General features: G+C 39.9%; 1 protein-coding gene across 12 annotated transcripts in view; it reads right to left on the reverse strand.

Moving 5' to 3' along the window:
• Window positions 1–26,927, reverse strand: part of UVRAG (UV radiation resistance associated) — a 101,555-nt gene that overhangs the window by 51,162 nt on the left and 23,466 nt on the right. For all 12 annotated transcript variants that reach the window (XR_008578637.1, XR_008578638.1, XM_054836997.1 and 9 more), the window contains 7 exons: window positions 25,638–25,712; window positions 19,846–19,931; window positions 5,882–5,987; window positions 3,471–3,597; window positions 2,388–2,472; window positions 1,829–1,916; window positions 1,184–1,244 (listed from right to left, as the gene is read on the reverse strand). Coding sequence is in view for 10 of the 12 variants with exons in the window: in XM_054836997.1 (XP_054692972.1) it covers window positions 1,184–1,244; window positions 1,829–1,916; window positions 2,388–2,472; window positions 3,471–3,597; window positions 5,882–5,987; window positions 19,846–19,931; window positions 25,638–25,712 (628 nt within the window). In the remaining 2 variants the exon portion in view is untranslated. The remainder of the gene's footprint in view (window positions 1–1,183; window positions 1,245–1,828; window positions 1,917–2,387; window positions 2,473–3,470; window positions 3,598–5,881; window positions 5,988–19,845; window positions 19,932–25,637; window positions 25,713–26,927) is intronic.

Raw genomic sequence — 26,927 nt, forward strand, 5'->3', positions numbered from 1 at the left:
TTGCAGAAAAACTGGCTTTTTAGAGAATAATTTTTTTTAAAAAAAAATTATTTACTAAGAGTCCAAAATAAGATACATGTCAGCTGGTTTTCAAATTTAACTGCGTATTTCACTAAGTTAAATGCATAGTACTTCTTCCTCATAATGCAGTATTTCTAGAGACTTGGATAAAGAATTAGTAATTCTTTCATAAGGAATTAATACCAGTAAACTGAAAACAGGCCAAAAGATGGAAACAACTGATTTCTCAAGAATTACCAAATTGACTTCATTACCACATTTAGTGCCATCAGGAAAACAAAGCAATAGACTGATTTTTGTCATACTGACAAATTAACTTCTTTTAAAGATTATGCCTCCATTATTCTAGCATCCAATTTACATGTTGTTAGCACAAGTTAATACCTGTGGGATGGCTTTAAAGAGTTAGACAATAGATTAGGCTTTTGCCCAAGAAACCACATGCTTTGCAGAGTGAGCAAGTAATTCTCAAGGGGATTTTAATAAATTTTCAATTCACGTCAAACATTTGTAGATGACTGCATGTAGTTACCTGGACAACTGTTATACAGAACAGGCATACTATATATTTTCTTCTGCAACAGGATGACTGTTGACAGTTAAAGTAGAAGCTGACTTGTAAATTACTCCATACTGTCAGGCAGCTTTAAAGTCTTATTTATGCATGATATTTGTTAAGTTCACCAGCAACTACTGCAAACTGAATGGAGATTCATGTACATTGTCCCATCAAGATTTATGGGCTGAAAGTAGCCACAATGGAATTTTAGGTCAGACACAACTATTTACCAGAATCACTAAGTTTGGAAGGCACCTTTGGAAATTGTGAAGTCCTAGCCTCCTGCTCAGAGCAGGGTGAGCTACAGCAGGCTGCCCAGGACCGTGTCCCGTTGGGTTTTGAGCATCCCCAAAGATAGAGACTCCACAGCTGCTCTGGGCAACCTGCTCCAGCCTTTCATTATTGAGTCTTAGAATACAGAGGTACTTTTCTAAGAGTCAACAGTAACTTCCTTTGTACTAGCTAGGAAGTAGGAATAAATAACACACAAGTTTTCTTCTAGTCAGAAATTTGGATCCGAAGCCATTGCTATTAGTTTACTGACTTTTATGAAGTTTAGAAGCAGTGTCAACTGTAACAATTAAATTAAGAATATCCAGCTACCTTGAAAGTCTTCAGAATTAGGAAGCTTGACTCCACAAACAAAGTAATCCTTTTGATCATTCTGCAAATTTAAAATCAACAATGGAAAGTGAGAATGGAACAATAACATCCAGAAAACAGAAACCTGCACAAAACCTGCCGACAACAAAGTATTTTTGTAAAGAAAAAAACCTAAATATTCTATGAAATCCAGAGTGACTTTGACATAGTGTTTTAGCCCACATTTCATAAAATTCAGAAATAAATGCAACTTTTTTTAAAAAAGGAAAAGCTTCATCTTAATCAATTCGTTATATAAAAGGTTTTGGAGCTCAATATTTTGACATCTGTTTATGTGCACTCCATTCAAGTTCGGCTAGCCTACTGTCAGGGTTACTTTATATAGCTGTAAACAAAATGGAAAGTATCCATTAAATTACAGCGAAGCTATTCTACTTTTATAGTGGAGACTATTTGAGAGATGCTGGCACAAGTCCTCTCCCCGTGAGGTTTGCAATTTAAGGACCAAATCCAAGAAAAAGCTGGAAAAAACAGCATGAGCAAAGAGCAAGTTTCATCACGAATAAAACACGCAATTTGCTCAAAGTGTAATAAATTGGAAGTTCATTTCACATCAAGCAGATTTTTAGAACACTAGAAACATACCAGATCAATAGGGTAGATGTAGGATAGCTCCGACAGCAATTGCTTGCATCGAATAGTTTGCTGGGCATTTGTCTTCAAAAAGAGTTCTCTTTGGGGAAAGAGATCCCAAAACCATTAGTTTCTTCAAAAGCTTTAGCTAAATGTATCAAGCCCTCATATCCCTTCTGCATCTTCCCAAGTATCACCTCCACTCCTGCAAAAAGCTAGGTAATTCCACAAAGGTAACTACAGAAAACAAAGCTAACTTTTCATTTTCAGTTATACCTCATGTTATAGTCATATTTTGACTATGATAATTAATATCACAAAGCTGTGTTTCACCAAAACAGACCTAAAAGTCCTATCATAGTCCACAAGTGCAACCAAGCATCTGTTCTCTTCTAGACTTGCCACTGTTAATTATCACTTTAGATATCTATAAATTGTAGAAGAGATGGTTTAAGAGAACTTTTGGGGCAAAATTTTGGGAAAAATTTGGTGCCACGAGTCCTACTTCCAATGCCCTACTCTCAAGGCTGTATTTCCTTTCCAACTGCAGAAAAAGCATAGGTCCTTTTACCTCTTCGCAGTGCATTCCTTTCTTAATTCATGCAAGGATTCGTTATGCTCTTGAAGTTTCTGGTATTCAGACTCAAATGCATTCTCTAAACAACACAAGGAATCAGGAAAAAAAATTAGTATCGAGTATTTTCTTAGTTATCTGAAGTTTAAAAAGTAGATACGGACACAAATGTTGGCAATAATCCTCCATTTACTCTTAGATGCCCATTTTCCATGTTATGCTGCCAAACCAGGGAACGACAGTGCAGGAGGAACACAAGTCTTCATGCACTACACACCATTCACCAGCCAAACACAACCAATGAAACCTCATTCTCCTTTAACACCTGCTCCCCTCATGTCCACAGAAGTAGAGTAATTCAGTTAAGGCACCTCAATACTTGCGTAGCTGGAATTAAGTAAATGGCAAAAACCTTATTTTTAGTAGTGACTAATTCTTTTAGACTCAACTAGGTATTAAAACTAAAATAAATTAAAAAATGAAGTCCTGCAACAAGATCAAACATCCATGACCAGCTTGGTCTTTGGTGAGCTCCAAAGAGACAGCGATATAGCGTTTAGCTATAGGACACTGTCCCAGTAAAACAAAATACCAAGACGACTGAGCATTTCACCCTTCACTTATGTAATAAGCTATTAAGAGGGATTTTTGTCTTCTAAAACTTAAAATGAGATCCTAATCACAGGTACAGTAACATCTCTCATGACATTATAACTTGCCTGCATCGAGCCACTGTTTACCGCATCACAGTGCCACTCTTCTGATTTTCTCATAAAATTTTCATGAAGCACAGATTTAAGAGAGGTATCATAGTAAGAAGTTATTTAGAGACACAATACCAGAAACTCCCGTCCAGAATTCAGTATAACACAGGCAGTGAAGAGATTATATCTGGCTGCAAACTTCAGATAAAGAAAAACACAAGCACACTGGAGCAAGATTTAAAAAAAAAAAAAAAAAAAAAAAAGCAGTCAAACCCGAAACACCACCTTCATTTAGGTCACCATGATCATAAGCTAGCTCTTCTGATCAGCGGATTATGAATATCTGCAACAGAAGCAGTAACATTTCTACACTTACCTCTGTCATGCAAAGTATTTTTTTCCTTATGCAACAAGGCTACTTCTTGACCAAGGGCCTTCTTCTGCCTCTCCAGTTCATTACGTAGCACCAGGATCTTCAACTGTAAACATTCACTCTCCTTTTTCTATTGGAAGAAAAATAGATTTAAAAAATAATAATTTTATAGATTTTCTGCACACAAGTAGTTCTATAAAAGCAGTGATAGGAGGGAAGGAAAAAATAGGGCAAGACCAGTGTCTGCCAGACCAAACGCTGAGCTCATAGACTACCAGAGGCAATAGATTATCAAAAACCTCTTATCGTTTTGCTGCTTTGAAGGAAACTCAGCTGTGTCCCACAGTGCTTGTTTCTCCTGTGAGAAACCTCCTCTCCTGTGCTCAGTAACACAACCTAGCCTAGGGCAGAAATTAAGAGAGGAAGGAGAGGTGGGAGGAAGTTTCCGCAGGACCAGTACATAGAGACTAACAGCAGAGAGGTAATAGTGCGATGAGCGTTCCCTGACAAAGGGGAATATGAGCGATGAGGATCCAATACTAAATTGAGGCACGGAGCCGGAAAAAGGTTGGAAATGTCTGACCTACGCTATTAGATCCAATTCCCAGCTTCAGGGTGACGAGAGAAAAAGGGATACAAAAGGAAAGAACCCATAGCGGGGAGCTGATTACGTCATTACACACAATTATATTTGAAGGATCTCTTCTTTAAAAGTTTTAGATTTAGAGTAGGTCCAGGACAAATTCTATTCCTGTGTTTGAAAAGAATCTTGGTTTTTTCTTTGATGCATCGTCTCCACTAAGAAATTATGCTGCCATGTGCACAGTGAAGCAAGATTTTCTATTGTAAGTGTTTCTTTGTTTTGTTTTAAGGAAGGAATATCTACCACGTTTACTATATCCTTATTGAGAATAACTGAAGACAGATTCAAAATGGAAGAGAGAAGTTACATCTCTTTGGTCCAGTCATACCCCTGATAGAGTTCAAAGGGGCAGTCAGACATTCCTGTGAGCAAGTCTTGTGTAAGTACTAGGAGACACTGCCACCTTGTATAACTCTGCCAGCTTTCACTTTTTCAAGCAGTTAATGGAGATAATATTACTTCAACACTAGCTGCCTGAAAAAAAAAAATCAGCTCTTGCTGAACTCTTCCCTCTACTTCAGATTTCCTTCAATTACACATGTATGCTCAGCCTTCTAGTTCAAGACTTCAGCAGGAAACATGACTCAGTATTAAGGAATGAAACCATAGCTCACACACTTACAAGGGGGAATGGAAGCCCAACAAGAGTTTCCACTATTGAACAAAGGAAAAGAAAAATAGGTAATCATTTCCTTATACCATAGTCCATTGTTGCTAGGAAGTTGCATCATGTGTACGACTGTTGCCATTTTTGGTTTTAGTGTTCTTCATGTAGTTTTGCTCACACATACTTATAAATGAAAAGCCTTTGCATGGAGGGACAAGGGTATCCATAATTGGAAAAAAAGATGGTTAAAAACCTTTTAACAGCAAAGATACCCACAGAAGGCAAAGTAGCTCTGGGTTGGAGTCACTCACAGGAGATGTTATGCTGCCCTTTAAGGGAGTTGACAACTTTGCTGCTTTGTCTACAATACGACCCTGTAATTCGAGTGAGTAAACTCCAGTTTTTCCATTTTGTCAAGCCCTTAAGCCAGTTTGACACTTTTGGAAATTAGCTGAGTGCTCTCAAACCCAGACTACCTTACAGCAATAAAGTAACTTCCCATCACAAATTTGCCCTTTCCCATACACGGCACCAGACGCGTGCCAGTGAGTACCAATATAATGAAGTCTCCACGAGCCAATCCTATTCTGTCAACTCACTGCTTTGAGCTGAGCTCAGCCCTTCTGTGCAGAAAGTAGAGACTAGTGCCAGAACACTTTTTTTGGAGAGGGGAAGAGGACAGGCAAAACAAACTGTCAAAAGCTATTGCAAAATCTGATACAATTCCTACTTAAAATGAACATGTCACTTGAGTGACAGCTTTTGCATTAATTCTGTTCACCCAAAGGGAGCAGGGTGCAAGAAGATACAGCCAGTAGACTCACCTTGCTCTAAATCCACCACAGGTTCCTGTCAAGATTTATCTAAATCATTAAAAATGTTTTTCCTGATAAACCTCTTTCACGTGTTGTCCAATGTTTATGCTTTAATAGTATAAAAGCAATTATATGAAACAAAAGTAAAAATAGGATAAGCAATCTATCAATCCGAGTCACACACACAAACCTAAAAATCCATTACATTACACTTCTCAGATGCGTTCCCACGTGAAATGACAGGTTTAAAATAACAAGTTCAAGTTCAAGTGCTAAAAGAATAAGTCAAGACATCAGCCAGATGCTTTGGCAAGCCTGTAGAAATACGGTTTTAAATAATCAAACTTACCAGTTCGTTGCTTGTAGATGTACATCTCAGCTTTTCTTCAATCTCCCTTCCTATCTTCTGAACAGTTACCTGAGTCTGTTTAATTGCACACTGGGCTCTGTGAAGCCTGTAAGAAGAGAAGTTACAGCTGTACCAGAGGTTCCCCACACGTCTCCTAACAACAAACGCGCCAGCTGTCTCCAAACCAGCAGCAGTAATATGAATTCAGATTGTCAGCTTCTATTTCGAAATGTAACATTAAAAGAGGAATCATAACTTGCACAGTTTATAAATGAGTAGCCAAAGCAAACCAGCGAGTCTCTAAATTCAATCAAGTACCAAACGTTCTTCTCACTTGTTAAATTCAATAGATGTTGATAAGGCAAAGCTGTAGGTGAGAGAGCAGGTAAGCATCGGGATCTCTTGTAACAATTAAGTTATAACACTGTTAACATCAAGACAGATACACACGACAGTTACCGTGAGCATTGTTAACATAGGCCAGCTTTAAAAAGTGCAAGTATCTTTTAGATAACACACAGCCACCCAGGCCAAGAGCACAAACCACCCTTTAGTAATCTCCAAATATGCTATGGGTCCATCTGTAACAAAAACCTGAGATTAACTGAATCATCTCTGAAGCATGAAAAGATGATGATGTGTTTCTGATCATTAGCCCTGGCTTCAGGGTGAAGAGGGAAAACTGATTATTTGCCATATTTATTGAAGAAAAAAATCAGGCAGAGGAAAGCAATGGCAAAAGCAGGTTGAAGACAGGCATTAACATTTTTCTTAAAATTAAGATGGAGCAGAAATTAACGTATTTAGTAGAAAAAATGAGAGTTGGTCTGCAGACGTAGACTATGTCTTTTAAGGCATGCAAACCCAGGCTTACTTTTCCCATTCCCAGTTTCATTACTAATGGCTTCTCCTTTTGTAAAGATATTCTCCAGGCAGCCGTGCTGCTGGGATAAGCACTTAACTAAGGTCTAGTCAGAACAGCAAAAACACGGTCAGATAACCTACAGCATGACGTTAGTGCTTTGCCAGGCAAACACAATGAAAAGACCAAGCCTGCTTCAATGCACATTTTAATGATCATCTCCGTTTAACCAAAATTAAAAATCTCTGCCTCTTCATAGCAATGCTTAATTTTACTAAAGCAAGACTACGAATTTGCTGTCAGCCAAAGACCAAAGCACTGGAGCACCAGAAGAGGTTACTCAGCTCCTTTTTATGTTCTCTAATCTCTTCCAGATTTATAAGTAATTGAGGCATTGCTATTTAAAGTTTTTTTGCTAACGGTTTTTAATGGCCTGTATGCAGCTAGACCAAGACAACCAGGCTACGTGCTTCACATATGAGTAACCACAAAGCATTTCTCCTCACACCATCTCCCCTCAGCATCCCGTCTCACCTCAACAGCATACATTACGTATTGGTTAATTAGTGCAAGGACAGCACCTAAACCACCTAGCCCAGCAAAAAAATACACAGAGAGGAGATTATACACAGACAACGGGGAACAAGCAGTGCTAGTAATATTAAATAAGGTCATTGCAATTTAGGACTCTTTTACAAGTATTCATTTAGTTATAGCATGTAAGTCAGACTGCTTTAGCTCTTTCACACTTGTTTCTCCTAAATGACACTCTCTGTAATAGATTTTTGTTTGAAGTTATACTAAGTGATTCCTTTCGTTTCCTTAGGGCTCCTCGGACTGTTCACACCACACACAGCCTGGGAGCTTTTCGGGGGTAGCTGTACCCCATCTAAATCATCTATCAGGCAGCATGGCTCTGCTGGCTGCTAAAGGCTTCAGGGGTGGAAAAAGACTGCTGAGGCCAGCAGCGCTGGGTGCTGGGTCACCCAAGGGCTCAGTCTCAGGTCCCTGATGGAGTATCGAGACCTCCTGGAAATGCTCATTTCCTACTGGGAACTACTACTTGTAACTCCCACCTTCCCAAATACTGTTGGCTGTTGGCTAGGTAACATACGGTTACGCAGGCCACAGCTGAGTTTTGCTGACCATCCTGGATGTCATTTAGATCTCTGCTGTCATACTGTACAGCTGGGGCTAAGTTTCCTACTTCAACAGTTTCCAGCCTGTCCCTTTCCAAAATGGTGGAACATTTTCTTTCCAGACATAAGAACGCCTTACCCAAGGCTAAAACTTATAGGTAAGGAGTAATAACAGAGCGACATTTCCTGTTCGCTTTCTCTCACCTTCATCTAATTTTATACTGGAAGAACATTCCTGATTTAGTCTGTTAGTGGATTAAGAAAGACATTGTACAAGTCTTCACATCACACCATGTAGGTAGCAAAATCTGACTGCTGAAAAGTGTTTTACTCTTCGAAAAAGTATTTATAAAAACTCATCAACTGTTAGAAGGGTCATTTGCCATGTGAGTTCCTCACAGTGATAGTCAGATAACAACCTACAAATTTTATAACAGCTTCAAGTTCTTCTGCCTGTGCCCAAGGATAAGGAACAAACATCTATTTAGTCTGACTTCTCAAACCAGTATGCACTTTAGGACGCTTATTCAATTTGGTGAATCTATACCCAAAAGTATATTCCTAACCTATAAAGACTGCTATACAGACTAATTCAGCAATCAAGTCCATTTTTAATAAGAAATGGTTTTCTTTTTAAGCCAAACATCATCCAGGCATTTCTTGCAATATAAAAAAAACCCAACCCTGCAGTTAAACTTGGCTGCCTTGATGCCAAATAGTGCCATTTACATTGAGCCAACCAGTATCACTAAGTTTTCTTTCTTGCAATCCCAGTACGTTCACCGCTGTTCCGAGAAGTTTACAATGGTAACAGTATGATCATGACCATATCCGAAGTTAAGCCTTCCAAGATAAAAATTTTAGGGACTTCACATCACAAAAGCAGCAACTATCAACAAATATCTCCCTTCCCCAGCCAAAAAAGCCCCCACTGCACCCACACAGAATTCTTTGGTCATCCAACAACAGGAACGCAAACTAAGCCATAAGAATATCAGCATGGAAATTGCGTCCATCATTTCTGCATGCACAAGACAGATTTTTTATGAGTGCACAGATGAATGGAGATCAACGAGTTGAGGTCATAAATCTGGATTAAAATTTGAATATAATGAATGGAGAGAAATTTCAATGCTAATTGACCATGTATTGTTTCCATTTCTGGTTTGAATGCAAGTCTAACACTACAGCCTAAAGTTAGCACAATTTGTGCTTTGAGTACAGTCTGCCTTGGTTTAGTAATTGACAACAATGAGCCAACTGATGGCATAATTTATGTGCTATAAGCCAACGCAGGATTCTTCCTAGATTGTTCAAGAAGGGTTTTTTTAATTATTATTTATTATCAAAATTAGCACTTCCATAGCACTTAAAGAGCTAATTCAGGGCTTCAAGAGGCCACTGGCCTGCTACCAAATTTCCTTCAGCAGTCAGGAAAGCCAAGCCAGTTAGAGCAGAAACTCAAGCCTTTTTAAAGGGATAGCTTAGCCAACAGTGTCGTCATCCTGTGTCTGCAGGCTGTTCTGGTGTCTCTGCAGCAGCTCACAGCCATTGTCAGCCAGCAGCAGAGTAATACGAACGCTGTGACAGATTTACTGTTGTTGCTTGGGGCCCTGAGAGCTGCCGTGCAATCGTCCAACATCAGGTGAGTCGCATGCTGCTGCCTGGGAAAGAACTGAAAAGCAAAGCAGACACTGAAATTCCTTACCACCCTAACATACTTTAGATGTGGTGATCCATGAATCTGCCGTTCTACTCCCATTCTCTTATCACCTGTTTTCTGAGATGGGGGAGACTAAGAGGAAACAAAATACTTTCCCTTCATTAAGAAGTTTAAAAGACAGTGGGATAGACACAAAACCATTAGCCATGTACTGTAAGCTAAGACCAACAAAAGCTGCATCCCTAACCAGTCTAGGAAGAACCAGCAGGCAAAAATTCAACATATCTCCTCTGCTCTTGCTAGTTCCCAAGTTGCTGAAATATGGACTATTCAGGGTAATTCTTCGAGGCTTTTCAAGTCTGAAATACAATTGTATCCTCTTCTCCCCCCAAAATCCCCTACTTTCTACCTTGGCTGTAAGATCCAAAACAATTCTAACATACAATTTTCTGCTGATCAATTCCATGTGGGTACTGACTTGGAAGAAAAAAAAAATTTGCCAAGTTTTGGACCTCTTCACCATTACAGGATTTCTTTGCAGTAACATCCTTGTCTTTTTTTGCAAGATCAAGCAGTTTTCTTGACATCCCAAAGACTGGACAACGCAGTGGTCCAACATAACTTGACTTTACAACTTGGGAATGTGCTGCAGCAACACATTTGCTCTCTTTCAGCCTGCAGTACGTCTGAGGCAACGTTTGAAGGTTCAGCTGAAGCACTTTAAGACACAGTGCAGTATCTTGCAATTGAGATATCCTCTTGGTCATGAATTTGTTTAGTGATTTACTAGTTTATATAGCAAGTTCACTCCTGGTTGCAATCTTCAAAAAAAACTGAAAGCTGGAGTGTAGTGACAGTTGAGCCTATTAAACTAACATACACTTATATTTACATTAATGAAAGAGCCTCAACTTTATTAGGCATTTGATACACAATTTTGTAGTTCTATCATACACTCCAAATACCTATGTGCTTCTATTAGACACATCTGGATTTTTCATGTACAGAACTTTAAGCCATAAATACATCAATTAATTACCACAGTCACATAATACAGCTACTTCTCACAAGAGAAATAAGTGCCTATGGTCTTATTTGCCAGAACAACCTTGGTTTACAATGAAGCTAAATTTAAACTGAGAATTACTACCAGGGATTTAGAAAACAGAACAGAACGCTTCTGGCACTGACATGTAGGATCATGGAAGTAAAATACCCAAACCTACTGTTAAAGAAAAAAAAAAAATCCAAGACTTTCCTATTAAATACAAAAAAATGGAACACACACTACTTTATATCAGTCCAGAAATTAGATTATGGAAAGTGCCAGCCAGCTATAACATTTTCTACATGGCCCCTTAAACCATCATTTGCTACATCTACTTTCCCACAAGAAAAATTTTTCTAATTTATAATCATATACTCACTTTCCCAATTTCCTTGGAAACCTATACCTACAATTTGTCAAAAGCAGATGTAGGGTGAGAGAAGACAGTGGGGAGTAAGAAGAGAATAAAATGTAAGTCTGACTTGTTCATTTATGACATTAAACCTCTGCAAGAGCCAGTGCTGTACAAAACTCAAGCCAGTGCTGTTGAAGCACAGATACTTTCCATCATTCTCTCAAACAGTTTTAATTGACTTACACATGTAAGACTCAAATTAAGTTTCTGAATAATCAAGTTCAGGTGGACATTGCAACACTGGATGCTTTGAGCTATTTGCAGATGGAGAAGAAAAGGAAAAAATATGTCTATCAGACCAGCAGCAGGGGAGGTGCTGGCCTCCAGCGTGAGGAATGCTTAAAGGAGCTATCTAGTATATGGATCACCTTCAGTACACATGGGTCATGAGCAGAAGAGTCTTAATGTGAAGCACAAACAATTTTTTTTTTTTCAAAAAAGAAGTCACAAAACTTGAGATGTCTCTAGTCCTCTTATTCAAATTCATAGATTCATCAAGATTAATTGATGATACAAGAGCTGGAGCACCTCTGCTATGGAGACAGGCTGAGAGAGTTGGGCTTGTTCAGCCTGGAGAACAGAAGGCTGCGGGGAGACCTTAGAGCCCCTTCCAGTCCCCAAAGGGGCTCCAGGAAAGCTGGAGAGGGGCTGGTGACAAGGGCAGGGAGGGACAGGCCAAGGGGAATGGCCTGAAGCTGCAGGAGGGGAGATGGAGATGAGATGTGAGGCAGAAATTCTTCCCTGTGAGGGTGCTGAGGCCCTGGCCCAGGTTGCCCCGAGAAGCTGTGGCTGCCCCTGGCTCCCTGGCAGTGTTGAAGACCAGGTTGGATGGGGCTTTGGGCAAGCTGGGCTAGTGGAGGGTGTCCCTGCCCATGGCAGGGGCCTGGAACTAGATGGGCTTTGGAGATTCTATGATTCTATAATTCCATGATTTCACTCCAGCATTGAGATGGATTTACAGCTTGATTTTATATTCAAAGAACAAATGTATTTGTGGCAAATGACAGAGAAAGTGGCATTTTTTTTGCTCTTTACACTGGTGCTTATCAGTTTGGGATTACAGAAACCTTGCTGCCAGGGCACCAGACAGAATCATATTCAAGATGTTGTACAGAGCAAAAATGTAAGTTATATGCAAATACAAATTTCCAAAGGGCATAAATACGTACAGATGAGTTCTACCAGGACAGTGACACTGGTATAATCCAACAGGCTTTTGCTGACCTGTAAGTTGCCAACAAACCTTAATTTAAGATTGAATTCTTACTCTGAGACAGTGAGTGAGGCAAATACTGGAGTTCACTGCACAAGTGAAAGGAAGATGCATAAATTCAAGTACAATGGGTTACAGGTTCCACCCAAAAAGGGAAACAGCTGCTCTCAAGTTGATTGTGTTCTTCCAATCACAGTCCATGCAACTGATAAGGTGTTTGGGACAATTAAGCACAGGCCTCACACCCACTGGAGGGAGAAGGAGGAGAAACACAAGTCAATATTCAGGTGACTCACTTTTTCAAGCTGTATACTGATGCACTTTTTCCTGGAAGTCATCCTCAAACTCAAAGCAAAGTTTACTTCCAGGAGAACTAGAATTCTGCAGCTGAAGTAGAGAAGCAAGATCTCCCACCAGAGAAAAGGATGGTCGTAATGCTCACAGGACAATTCTGCAGCTTCTCAGTCATAGGTGCATTCCCCACCTTGCCCTGGTTTTAATTATCAAAGAGATTAGCGCATTTTCCCCAATGTGAGATCTTTAACCCATTGTATTTGTTCTCAGTCACAATGCAGTATTGACTTTCCCTGATGTGGTTAGGTGTTCTGCAGACATGACTGCAGAACATCGCTGATGTCTTTGCCCAGGCTGACAGATAAAGCAATTAGCACCATTCTTAAGGCCACATCCAGGACAAAGTTGTAACAAAAGAAGAGTCCCAATGCCATTCACAAATTCCTCCTTCTTAAACACTTCCAGCTAAATAATTTTCTAACAGATACCTAAGTGACATGCTCAATTTTTCATCAGAAAAAGGAGAAAGACTGGGTTATGACTTCTAATTGAACATTGCTTCATTGATACAGTTTTTCACATGCGATGACAAATAAAGAAGCAGAATAAAGCTATTTTTGAAGTTCTGCACAGCTCAGTGTAATCTCTCTCTCAGTTCTCTGAAATCAAATTTGATCCAGAGCTAGCAACATACCTATCATGCTTATGCTAAAAATCTGCCACTGTAGGGGTGTTTTATTCCACATGGCATGTTAGGAAAGCTGAAGATAAGAGCAGGAGCAGCAGACGACTATTAACCCTGTAGTTAACATACAAAAACCCCACCTCTCTCATGCTTCATGGATTGTTTCAACTTGCTGTGACCCATGCCGCTCTCTCCTACAGATTTTGGCAAAAGTCAGGCTTGTAAATTGACTATTCTGATGACTGATTAGCCTCAGTTTCCATATAGCTTAGCACCACACAAGTGAAATGCCTGGGAACAGATTTGTCCGAAAGTCTGAGCCACAGATCAAAATCCCCAAGGAACCTCTCAAAAAAAAATATTCAGATCCCAGTTTCCATCTCCATCGCTACTTCCCAGGAAGACACCACCCTACTACTCCAACTCACATTGTTTTGAGGCCAAGGGAGATGACACTTGTTACACTGTTCATCCATTTCAGTACTGCTTATTAAAGTATACAGAGGCACTCAAGAGGCCCAATTACAGTTCATATTTATTTATGCTGGCCTTAGGCCACCTAGGTTTTCACGTCTGAAGCCAAGGGGATGCCTGCCTCGTCTTGGCTGCCTATACAGTACGAAGAGCCAAGTCTTCCAGGTGGAAATCTTTCCTAGTTAGAAACATCAAGTCTGGCCATCACAGAAAAACCACCACACTTATCACTAGCAAAGGGAAGTTTTAGCAGAGGAACTTACTGATTTAAGAGCACAAGTCAGGCTAAGAGGAATTCTACTACCCATTCCGCACTTGAGACGGTGTATTTCCACATCTGCTGGGAGCGGGTGATGGCAGCAGCAGTAGCAACATGGAAGTCTGCAACATGAGCCAGCAATTTGATTGCTAAGATACTCACAGGAAAAGCTAGAACAAGGCACTACAAGAGCATCAGACTATTAGTGACAACCTTTTCCTGCCACACACAGGCCATCTTCTCAGGATGCGGTGCTATTCCTACTGCGTGCACGTCTATAACTACAGCATTTAGAAAGGTTTTGGTCACAGCTATCGTTTGGGACCCTTCTCTGAGGGAATGGCAAACAAAAAAGCTAGAAACAAGAGACTTAACTGTCAGTGCATATTTCAGATTTAAAAAAAAAAAATCCTTCCTACCTCCCCTTATCTCTGTGCACCTACCAGCTTGCTAAAAGTAACAGGGTAAAAGGGCAACTCTCTATTTCCATGCAGTCAAAACTGCAGAGGCTGAATCCTGCCTACTGCACATGTCCGCTGGGTTCACTTCTTTCCCGGAGCTGAGGACAGAAATAGAGGAACTTCAGGGAAGTTCAAGACAGTACAGCTTTGTGCGGCTCATCTCTGGGTTTGTTATCAGATGCTGCACAACAGACAGTAGCCAATAGCAGGTTTTCTTCTTGTTTTCCCTCCTTTTCATCCCACCAAACATTTGGAAGCCAAAAGTTTGGGACTGGTGCTTATGGCAACTATACAATAGCGAAGTCTGACTGACTGTCAAGATGGGACACCGACATTTTTCAAGACTGACTTGTCTTATGCTTCTCCTTAGCTGTAAACAGGTCAGTGCACCCCTGAGATACCCCTTAGCACAGAGTAGTGTGAGCCCATGAAGACTTTGCTCACTCCATCATTCCCCATTCTGAGAGCTTATGAAAAACAGCTTCAAGTTTAGCATAATTTCCATGTGTTAAAAATAGCTGCCCAAAGGCAGTTACTGCATTTGGCACATGCAATTCCACTGACTCTGTAGTCTCACAGAAACTACTCTGAGCTACTAATGAGTTTTTCAACATTACAGCTGCTTACGTTGACTGCATACTTTTGTCTCAATGTCAAGTTTCAGAGATCAACTTGTCTAAGTTCTGTTCGTTTGATAAGACTGCTCATAAAGGTGGAAGAATATAAACACACAAGCAATGTATCTTAAAAACCTTATTTTTAAGGTAGACAGGTAGAGCTAAACAAAAGCTGATTTTATATTGTGCCCCCATGTTTTAGTCTTGGTCAATTAAGATAGTTGATTTTACCAACATCTCAAAGTTTCAGGCTGCAAACATACATTTGTCATCTTAAATAATATCTCTTCACTGATAAGACACGCACTCTTCTTTAAATGAATGGTTATTACAAATGGCAAATCCTGAAACAAAGTCTTGAAGTACACCCTTGGCCTATGACAGATTATGAAACCTGAAAAAGGTGAGTATAATTACGGCACTGGAACTTAAGACAATTTCTAGTAGCTTATATTTCTATTTGCCATGTATCAACATGCCCAACAGCACACTGCAAGTTTCTTTGAGCCTCTAACTTAGAAGGTAGTGATTAGTTGCTAGTTCAGAATTTGAGCTCTGGTCCTCCTCAGAGCAGTGTTTTGTCACTGGCAATCTTATCCCAGACTGGTTTGGGTTGGAAGGGACCTCAAAGCCCATCCAGTCCCACCCCCTGCCATGGGCAGGGACACCCTCCACTAGCCCAGCTTGCCCAAAGCCCCATCCAACCTGGCCTTCAACACTGCCAGGGAGCCAGGGGCAGCCACAGCTTCTGGGGGCAACCTGTGCCAGGGCCTCAGCACCCTCATAGTCAAGGATTTCTGCCTCAGATCTAATCCAAAATCTCAGACCATTTAAAGTCACTGAACCTGGGCCATCATTGCTGTGATGTGAAATACACGGAAACTGTTCGCTTAGTGTTATGACCTGGTTTGAAAAGTCATGTTTACCTGTCCAGGGCACTGCAGCCAGATTTATTTGCTTATCACCAGAACTGTGAGAACCTTAGGGTTTGGTTTTTTTTTAATGAAGGCACAGCCTGTGTGGCTTCTGGAGTTGCTCTAGTTCTCAAGATTTAATCCACTAGATTACATCCACTGCACATGTGGCAGCGGCAGCAGCCCTTTAACACCTACAAGTATTATTTAAATCAACTTCAGCCAGATTAGATATTAGCAATATTACAGCAGTTGTCTGCAGCTGGTGTTTTACTCATCTCCAGCACTCAAATTGCATCAGATTGTTATTGTTGTTAAAAAGACAATTTTTTTTTAAACAAAAATACAACCAAAATCCTTTCAATTTACACTAAATGGCTGGCTAAATAGCACAAACATGCCATCCCGTTTGCTGAAGGAACGGTTAAACCCTAGAGAAAGTGGTTTTGACTGGAGACACAAAAATATAGGAAGCAAAACTTCAAAGGGGCAAGTTTCACTAGTTCTTAGAGCACTTTTTGTCTCCAGGCAGAAATTTGGGAAGATTTCAGGCACTCACATACTCACTCAGATGCAGAAAAGCTATTAGCCAATTGCTTTAAGCGTCACACCGCCATGAAAAGCTGTTGTAGAATACAAGATACTACTTTTTGTATCTAGGAACAAATTTTAACATACAGGATTTTAAGCCCTTTCTTCAGTGACTGCCAGCATATCCCATCTTCCCAACACCACATAATACTGAAAGGTCTATTTTTCAAAGTTTACAGAAAAGAAAGGACAGAAAACTAAGAGAATACTAAATATAAACCTATTCCCATTAGTGCTGCAAACGTGCTGAGAGCTTGATTATGGAGACATGTCCAGAACATGACCTCAGATGAATTTGGCCCATCCCGAGTGTTATATGAAAGGTGAAACGTGTTACTGTATAACCTATTACTACCAGCTACATAATATTTAGAAAGCCTTTAAGTGACCTCTTTTCAGGAAATCTGACAATATGGCCAAGGGACAAAAACCTCCAAAATTTTAGTTTTCCAGTTGGGGTGGTTAATTTTTGTTAGTTAGCCTTTTTAAAACAAATGGTTGGAAGAACATTCGTCATTTCCATATGGCATGAACAACTTATTAGCAGCACTATGTTTGCCTGAGGATCTTGTCCCTGCCCCAAAACAAGAAGGTTCATGAGAACTTCCTTGTGTAAAGCTAAGCTGTCTGGGTACTTAAACTTTTCCTCCTGCTTAATTAACTTGTAAATCCATGTAACTAAGCATCTGAGCACACAGGCACTATTTTTGTCCAACACTCAAATTTTCTACTGTTCACATACTCTGGCATTTCTAATTAATTTTTTTAATCAACATAATTTGAGCCAAGCACGTGCTTTTCATTAAGGCCTATTCACAAGCTTCATAAGTTTTAGCTATTCATTTCTTTCCCCAAAAAGCAGTTTTCACAGCAGACAGATCAACCACAGAAGTTCAAATTTTGCAGTTTTTCAAGAGTTAAGAACCTGCTCTCTCAATCGATTTTCACGCTGTGCACACGATTGCAGTGGCTATGCCATACCTGGCAGCACAGTACCATCAGAGTAACGGGGATGCAGATACCACTATCACCAGGACTTGCTTCCTTTGAAAAGCTTAAACAAAGCCAGTACAATCTATTCTTTGTATTCACGCATCTTGTGAAAACATTAGGAAACCACATGTGCAGCTTGTGAGTTTTTACTACAGACAAATATTGTATCACGAAAAAGTCTTCAAAATGTGGGATTTATGTGGCCAGATGCAAACCTTTACGGTGTAGACACCTCCCTATTCTCTTTAAAGCCAACGGACAGAAGCAGGCAGACAGCAATTTATTTCCTCCCAAAGCACATGTCCTGTCAAATGAATCACAACTCAAATTATGTCCATCTCTCTCTTCTGGTTGTAAGTGGAACATGCTCTCACAAAAACTATCTTTGGAAAGAGTTCATGGGCTAGTTACTCAAGCCTGGACTCCTGGAAAAGGTGGCAAACCAGGCTGCTTGGTAGGAGAAGGACATCTGACAAAAAGAGACTAGAGATTATTTTAAAAGAAATAAATGCTATCACCAGTCTTTTGAGCTAGATATCAAAGGTAAGCAGCAGTACAAAAAGTGCACCTGTAAAAAAGCAGAGTTAACATGAAAGGAAATAGAAAGGATTCAGGACTACACAGAGTACTTTGCCTCAGTTCCCAAAGAACTTTCCTAGTTAGGAAGGAAACAGGCAAAAATAGCACCTAGGTATGGTCACAAATTATGACTTCTAACTTTGCTGGAACTAGAAAATGCAATATATACTCCTTTCCACTGAAATATAATCATCAGCAGGCCTGGTGCTGGGGCCTAGAAAACTGTTCTTTTTAGGACAAAGCAAAAAGAAAGGAGGATGTTTTAGCTCAGAGGCAGAGCTAAACAGGAGCTAGACCCAACAGCACGTCTAGAAACTTTAAGAGACAGTGCTTGGACTCTTGCCTTCCCACGACTGAGCAAAGTGCATGGCTCCAGTAATCAGGTTTCAAAAAAAAAAAAAAAAAAGCACCACACTAGTGACCATCCAGCAAGGAGAGTTTTATTAAGACTGACATTTTCATTTCTTGTCAGCTTTATGACAGACAGTCAGATACTTCCAGAAGAAGGACCACAGTTCAGATTAGACAGGGTTAAACAGGGCTCCAGTGGGTCAAGTTCACGACCAGCTGGTATAATAGTGTTTTATCTGGAGCGTGCCTCATACTACACAGAAGTGCAAAGGAAATGTGAAAACACATGAACAAATCAATCAGGATGACCAGCACACATTTTCTATTTTCTTCTTTCTGTTTAACAAAGACTAAATGTTAGTCAGTATAAGAGTTCTCTTCTAACGGACTGTACGAGAATGTAACCAGAACTTCATAACATACCCCCTGGTTGTTTTCCACTAAGAGTACAGAAGACAGACAGTTAGAAAGCAGCTTTTAGTTTAAATATACTTTACAGAATCAAGAAACAGCACGTTTAAATTTTAAGAGAGCTTATAAAATAAAGACTTCTGAATAAGCAACCTAGAGTTAAGTTTTCCTACCACTTCACTGTAGAATACAGAGCTAATGCTTCACACAGGCAACAGTGACACCTACTGTTAACACTATCAAATGGATTCAACTTTTACAACTGATAAAAAACCAAATGCGTTTTCCCAAAGACTTTTGAAAAAATATTAAACATTTGTTTTCCAAGGGTTTCCTTTGTAGCACTTCTATTGCAATTACTGCAGAACTGAAGTTATCAACCTGTCCTATGTCTTTTAAATACAAATTCCTCAAAACCAACCTGCTGACGGTGTTTAAAAACTCTATTACACTTCTCTACAGCTAACATTCTTGAACTGTTAATAATTAAAGCAGATCTGAAAAAGACCTTCTTGTCTACCTTCATACTAGCATTTCATGGTTTTCACCACCAGAGACAGCTAAGTAACCACCCAGAAGTGCAGTTACCGTCCCTTTCTTATACCATACATGTGTTGGAGTAACTGGGTCCTGACTATGCAGTGCCTCTCTCCTGTATTACAAGGCAGAATTATGCAAAATGTAAATTCAATTCAGTGGTTCAACATTAAAAAAAATTCACAAAAAAAATCCCACCCACTTAGGTGTGTAGCTTGTTTGTTCCAACTACAGCATCATTCTACCAAGTTAAGTTTTGGCAAGTTGCCTTTTTCCCCCCCCATTGTTCTGATTTAAATAAATTTCAGTTTTGTTGAGGAGAACAGAGTAGGGGCTTTCTACAGAAGCTCCGTGACTTCAACATTCACAAGGCAAGTCCATTTTGTATTTAGAAAGGCTCCTTACACACACACTAAAGAAGTTACAACAGCTACACAGAATGTTCTCAAAAACCTTACCTAAGCAAAGAGAAAACATCGTAGGAGTTACGAACACAGTTCTGATCCACCTGGAGAAGACTATTCTTCAGGGTACCTGAGTGATCCTTAAAGCAAAGAAAGAATGTTAATTAAGAATCAAAAAGATTTCCATCTTGACTAAAAGCATGCATTTTTGGTAGAACAAATGATCTTGCATTTAACGTATTTTAAATCTGTCTTCATAGAGTTATGTAAGGCAGGTAGAAACAATTTAAGGTGGCAGTAACACCAAGTTCAAGTCTGGCCTACAGCAGCACTTACCTATAAATATGTTAATGACCTACCACTTCATCTGTGTTCTAGACATGGCATGTGTTTTCTTAAACTTCATAATCCGTTACTGCACAAGTTTTATACACAGAAATACTGAAGGATGCAGTTCACAGTACTGCCGTTCTTCAGCTTCAGATCTGAGAGCCTATTCAGTAATAGGCCAGAAAAGTACAAAACCATGAGATAAAGCTCTATTCTTTATCCATGCTGTAACGCGTTTAAACGATCAAAGCAATCTTAGTTTCGAATGATATGAACAAGTGATGTCATTCTTAACAGATTAAGCATACATTTCTGAACAAGAGGCACCAAAACAGTAACAGATTAACAGCAATTCTTCATGCTGCAAAGGTCAGATATGAAGCTTTTCTGTATCAGGCATAGCCACACAAATTCCCAGAAACGCCACAAACTCACAACTGTTTCTTCACATGATAAAGCAAATAAAACCACCTGGCAGCACTGTCAGAAATGTCATGGATTGTAGGAAAAAAAGGGATTTTAGTGTATGAAGCAGTCTCAGTTGGTACACATGACCAGCAAGTTTCCCAACAGTGATACAGATGTGCTCTGAGTACCACAATCCCTGCCTACGTATCCTTTCCTGCCCCACCAGGCTGTTTCCATGTAGAAGATGTTGAAATGCAGAGTTACATGCCAACATCCACCGACATGGCTGTGTTAGCCACAGGCCATGCCGCAGACATTCCTTCCCACCAAAAATAAGGTTCCACCTAAATAATTGTGAGATTTATACACTACATTAAGCATCATATTGCAACAGAGGCACCACATCAGCACTGTCTCAGCTCCTCATTTCCATTCTTAATATGTTGAATTCTACATGCTGAAATCCATACATATATCCCCTGAAAAAATACCAAAATACAGACATCTTAACACCTGGATGAACTAGGACAGTGGAAATCTGAAAAAATGCACAGTTACCAGCATCACCATCTTACACCATGAAGCTGACGTTGCTTCAAGAAACACTGCAGTCAGAAAATGAAATGTAAAATTTGTGTGCAAAAAAAATTTTGCACGTGTATTTGTGAACACACAAAAAGGCTTTGCTTAAGTGGCCTAGTTGCTTAAAAAAATAAAATGCGTATGCAGGGAAAGACTCTACCTGCATTGATGGATACCACATACCAGAGAGAGAGAGAGATGCAGCTTTCCAAAGATAAGGGTCTTTCCTTCTCGATGGTTGAAAAAGTAGCTGCAATTCAACATCCCTGAAGAATATCATCTGCATCAAAGGCAACGTGACCAGCAGGTCGAGGGAGGGGATTCTGCCCCTCTACTCCACTCTCATGAGACCCCCCTGCAGTGCTGCGTCCAGCTCGGGGGTCCCCAGCACAAGAAGGACATGGAGCTGTTGGAGCGAGTCCAGAGGAGGCCACAGAGATGATGCGAGGGCTGGAGCACCTCTGCTATGGAGACAGGCTGAGAGAGTTGGGCTTGTTCAGCCTGGAGAAGAGAAGGCTGCGGGGAGACCTTAGAGCCCCTTCCAGTCCCCAAAGGGGCTCCAGGAAAGCTGGAGAGGGGCTGGTGACAAGGGCAGGGAGTGACAGGCCAAGGGGGAATGGCCTGAAGCTGCAGGAGGGGAGATGGAGATGAGATGTGAGGCAGAAATTCTTCCCTGTGAGGGTGCTGAGGCCCTGGCACAGGTTGCCCCGAGAAGCTGTGGCTGCCCCTGGCTCCCTGGCAGTGTTGAAGGCCAGGTTGGATGGGGCTTTGGGCAAGCTGGGCTAGTGGAGGGTGTCCCTGCCCATGGCAGGGGGTTGGATCTAGATGGGCTTTGAGGTCCCTTCCAACCCAAACCAGTCTGGGTTTCTGTGATTCTATATAACTTATTCTTCTGTTCCTCCATCCTCCTGACCACAGCCAAATGTTTTGAATTATGGAGACAACAGAAAGCTAGTCATTAACTAAAAGCTATCCTTGCTTCCCTAAATGCACTTTCTGAAAAGATATCACTGCAAGAGCAAGGGCGAGACTTATCAGTCAGTAGCAGCAAGCATAAAATGGTTTAAAGAAAATTTGAAAGCCAGGAAGGCATTAAGGAAACCAGAGAAGGAGAAACCTGGTTTTAGGAAAGCCAGTATAGCACCCAGAACCAATTTTTTTTTGAACCTGGGTAAAAAGTGGTTTTACGTACAAGCAGACAGACTCAGACAATACCAAGCAGATTCAGAAAATTGCTAGAGGATTGGGAATACTTTAGGTTCAGTTTGACAGCTTCGAAAAATCTCTGAAGCTCACATCTATCTTACTGAAACACTGGTCTGGCTCAAGCAAATCCAAATAGAGTTTCAGTGTATGATTATTAGAGAAGATGAAACTAAGCAAGGAACAGTGCTTCAGTGGTCCCATGCCAGAAAGGAAACAGGAAAATAAATTGGACATGGTTGTGACAAAAGAAGCAGAATCCCACTGAAATCTTGTAGCAAAATTACTGCATAATTTACTACAATATAATAATAAAAAAGCTTGAACAAAACCAGAAGTTGGAGGTACAATTACAAAGTCAAATTTTGTTAAGAACAAAGCAGGTATATTGGCAGCATACACTTGTATTAACACTGAGAAGCCAAGCTGTAAGGGCTAGAAGAGAAGTTACATGAGCACTGTCAGACACCTGCAGTAAAGCAGTAACCACCTTCAGGGCTCAGAAGACATACACAAAGGCTTTTGAAACCTTATTTCCCAATTTTTTCTTGCCATGAGCTAAGCATCCATTGCAGCAAGAAAACTGCAACTTCAATGACAATTACCCAAAGAAAACATTCGTTTTTTTCATTGCATATCAGCAACAGCCAAGTTGCTGCAGACAGAAGAGATGGAAGAAAGGTAAAAATTCCTAAATATCACCAAGGACAAAAAAAAAGTGAAGTGTTATTAACAGCAATGAAGAGGCACTGGATATGGTTCTTTTATTCTGTTAAGACAAAAATTGCTATACTATAATTGCCTTGCTTACTTAGAACTTCTCCACCAGTATTGCTGCTAGGGTTTTACACTGTGCTCTTTTATATGACAGGAGCTTGCTGCAAAGCAAATATTTTGAGCACAAACCTGCATTTTGAAGGTTCGCTCATACGGAAGTGGGCTTGATGGTTCTAACAGCAAAGCGCATTACCTAAATGAAGCTGTAAGCTTCTAGTGCTTTGATTTTAAATGAAACAATTTAGCAATTAGAATATTCCTATTTAAGCATGTTGCTCTTGCTGGTTTTGTTTACCAGGGAGATATCCACTTAATCAATAAATCTACAATTTTCATCAATAAAAATAGTAGCTGTGATAGTGCCTGATGTTCCTACCCTACTTTAATTTATTCTGCTACTACAGCTTTTGGGTTCCCACCTCTCTTACCAGAGGTTAAGTTCACAGGAGAGAAAATGGGAATTTACATTTAGCTCCAGATAGATCAAGTAATGCTCAGAAGTACATCTACACTGTCTTTTGAAACTCCAATTTCATGAAATATCACCAGAATGGTGTAGTTAGCTTCCAACACTTTTCTTATTTTGGCTCATAAGTGATCTGAATTAATGACAAAGACATTTAATACACTAATAAAGTGCACTTTATTGTAATATTCCATAAATCTACTTTGGCAATTTAGTTTGTAGTCCAAAGAATTATTGAAGTAACAAGGGTTATTTGGAGCAATGGAGAAAAAAAAAAGATAAGAGTACCACACCTTAACTTTGGTCATGCTGAGACGTGCAGAAATGGAGGACACTTCCAGCATTGACTGAAGTGTCCTTGTGCACAAGGTTTTCATTAGACTTGCAAAATGGTATTTGTACGCATCTATTTTCATAATGAGGTTTCATATGTGTCAGTGCAAAGAAACTAAAACTGCTATTCCATCCATGTATTATCTCAAAAATTGAGGCTTATGACTAAGATGTCTTGAAGTATTATGAAGACCCATCACCACCACCACAAAGAAAAAAAGCACCCCAAGAGATCAGAAGATACCCACACAACCAAGCAGAAAAAGTATTGTATTGCAGTTTCCACGGGATCAGAGCCACACACCTGACACCAGAAGTTCCTTCCTACACAAGGATTCCGGTAGCACTTCATAAATAATATTTAATACAACCAAAGTGGGGCTGTATAATATTTAGAATATCCAGCATTGACATGAAAATTATAAAGCAAGACCAACTACGAGCAGAAATACCCCTTAGGTCCACACAGCTTCTGAAAGTCACAGGAAAAGTTTGCTTGTGCCAACTAGTTTGACTTGAACGGCAGACAAGTCACTTAGATATAGGAGGTACGTACTATACAGAAAGAGATTTAGGTCAAGGAACTGACAAAGAAAGCAACTGGAAGCTACAGAGCAAATTTCTAGCACTTGCAGCTAGAAAGAACTGAATAAATTATAGGAAAGGACAAAGGAGGAGATTATTTGTGCTCTACATAGGCTACAACCGTATCTGACTTAGCTACGGAGCACGTACAAGAACCAAAAGTGAGATGTACTTTTAAACCTTATGAGCTAGGCAGCAAGTCCTGACAACAAACAATCAGGGAAGAGGACAGCTTTACCATCACTCAATTCAGGCCCAGATTATTAATACTGAAACCATGAAAAACTAGAATTGCATCCTACTTCAGGAAAACTAACTTAACAGCATCAGGAAGCAGAGTCTCAGCCGCGTACCAAACAATCTACAATTCAAAGGATAACTTTTATAGTCAACTGTTGTTGCCTCCATCCAAATCCCCACAAGATCGGACTTGCTGGTTGTGGTTAATACAGAAACTGTAGCTATGTGTCAAGAGTCATGTCTCTAGCCAGGGACTTTTTGTAGAGCCTGTCAATACCACAGTACTGCCACCAGCAGTTTGGGATTAAAAAAAACCCGCAGCTAGGCTCTTTAAAATAGGCAAGTTTAATTTTTTTCCATCATTGATGTAGTAATCAGCATTGCTGTATCATTAATTTGGCTGCAGTCACAGTATTGGCCAGACAAGCACAAATACTGCAGTGGAGTATTTGGGGAAAAAAAAAAAAAAAACAAAACATGGGGTGAAACTGTCACAACAGAGAGAAAATAAATAGCTTCCCATTTAAAAGCTACAAACTCTGGGTTTTAAGAATGATATCCAAAACTTAGTGTGCTTTTTATTTGCCATGAAAATGAGTCTTAACAGCCACACCATTTTCAAAACATTCTATATTTGAATGAAGTGTCTGCCTCAAAGAACAAAGTCAAGGCTTATTTTTGGTAACCCCAGGGGTTTTTTTTGGACTTAAAATGCTATGCTTTAAGTCTTCCCAGAACAGCTCAGATGTCCACGCAACAGAGGCAAGATAACAATTCTCATCTGTCATGAAAAAAGGCAGGTCTTCTCAAAACAAAGCATTTTAATGTTCTGAGCATCCAAGTGTGAAAATTTAAGTGTAGAAGTTGAATTTCAGCTTGTCACCAGTACTAACATGCCAGGCCAAATACAAGATACCCTTACCTTCTGTTCAAATGAAGCTCCGTAATAACCATCATTGAGACCAAAAATAATCTCATTTGGGTTTCTTGCATGTATCTGTAAGAAGGGAAGAAAACAAGTTATTTTACAGTCAGCTTGCTATGACTTCACACTGCACATGAGCATAAATTGCTGTTTGATAGTCAAATGCAGTTTTCCCTGTAAAGCACCTGGAATTCTAGCCACACATGAAACCTAAGACAAAACTGAATTTAACCACAGAAAATGCATTTGCTTCACAGCTTTAGTAAGTCACTGAGTACGTTCAGCCATTCTACCTTGAAATCAGAAGCGATGGCCAGAGCATCTACTGTTGCATTTCCAGCTGACAAAAATAATTAAGAGACCAGGAAATTAATCAAAGAGGTAAGTCTCAAGAGTAATTACCTTTCACATATTACCTAAAACGATAGTCAGTATTAGGCTTTTGTGGTCATAGTAGACATAAAATTAGTGTTCAGTATTATAGCTAATATCCTACTATTAACATAAAGAACATTATTTCAAATAAAATCACGCACTAGTGAGTATTCTTTAGGAAGGCATTTCTTCTGTCCAGTAAAAACAAATGGAAAGCTAGACTCTGAAGGGTATTGGGTCTGGCAGCTATGGAGTTACTTTTCTTCATAGCAGTCCATATGGTGCTGTGGTTTAGATCTGTGACTAAAAACACCAGTGTTTTAACTATTGCTGAACGGTGCTGGCACAGCACCAAGGACCACTCTGTTTCTCACTCAGCCCCTACAGCAAGTAGGGCTGAGAGTGGGCAAAAGCTTGGGAGGGTACACAGCTGGGACAGTGAGCTGACCAAAGGGGTATTTCATTCCATACCATATAACATCGTGCTTAGCAATAAAAAACAGGGGTCAGTATTTGCAAGGTAGCTGTTACTTGGGGACTGGCTGGGCATCAGTCTGTTGGTGGGAGGTGGTGAGTGACCTTTGCATCACTTGTATGTTGTTCTCCAGCACCACCACTTTTTTCTTTTTTTTTTTTTCTTTCAGTTATTAACCTGTCTTTATCTCAACCCACAAGTTTTTCCTCACTTTCGCTCCTCTGACTTTCTCCCAGCCCACCAGTGCAGGGGGTGTTCGCCAGGAGCAATGCACCATGTGAAGCTAGAGCAGTCATTCTTTATAAAGCTTTCTTCCCAGGCTTTGAAACATCTCAATTAAAAATAAATAAATAAATTAGTTTTAAAGTGAGAAATAAACTATGATTTATTCTAAATGGATCCTATCAATTAATCAATCAGAAAGTGCCCACTAGAAT

The sequence above is a fragment of the Grus americana genome, chromosome 1 (assembly GCF_028858705.1).
Source record: "Grus americana isolate bGruAme1 chromosome 1, bGruAme1.mat, whole genome shotgun sequence".
Lineage (NCBI taxonomy): Eukaryota > Metazoa > Chordata > Aves > Gruiformes > Gruidae > Grus > Grus americana.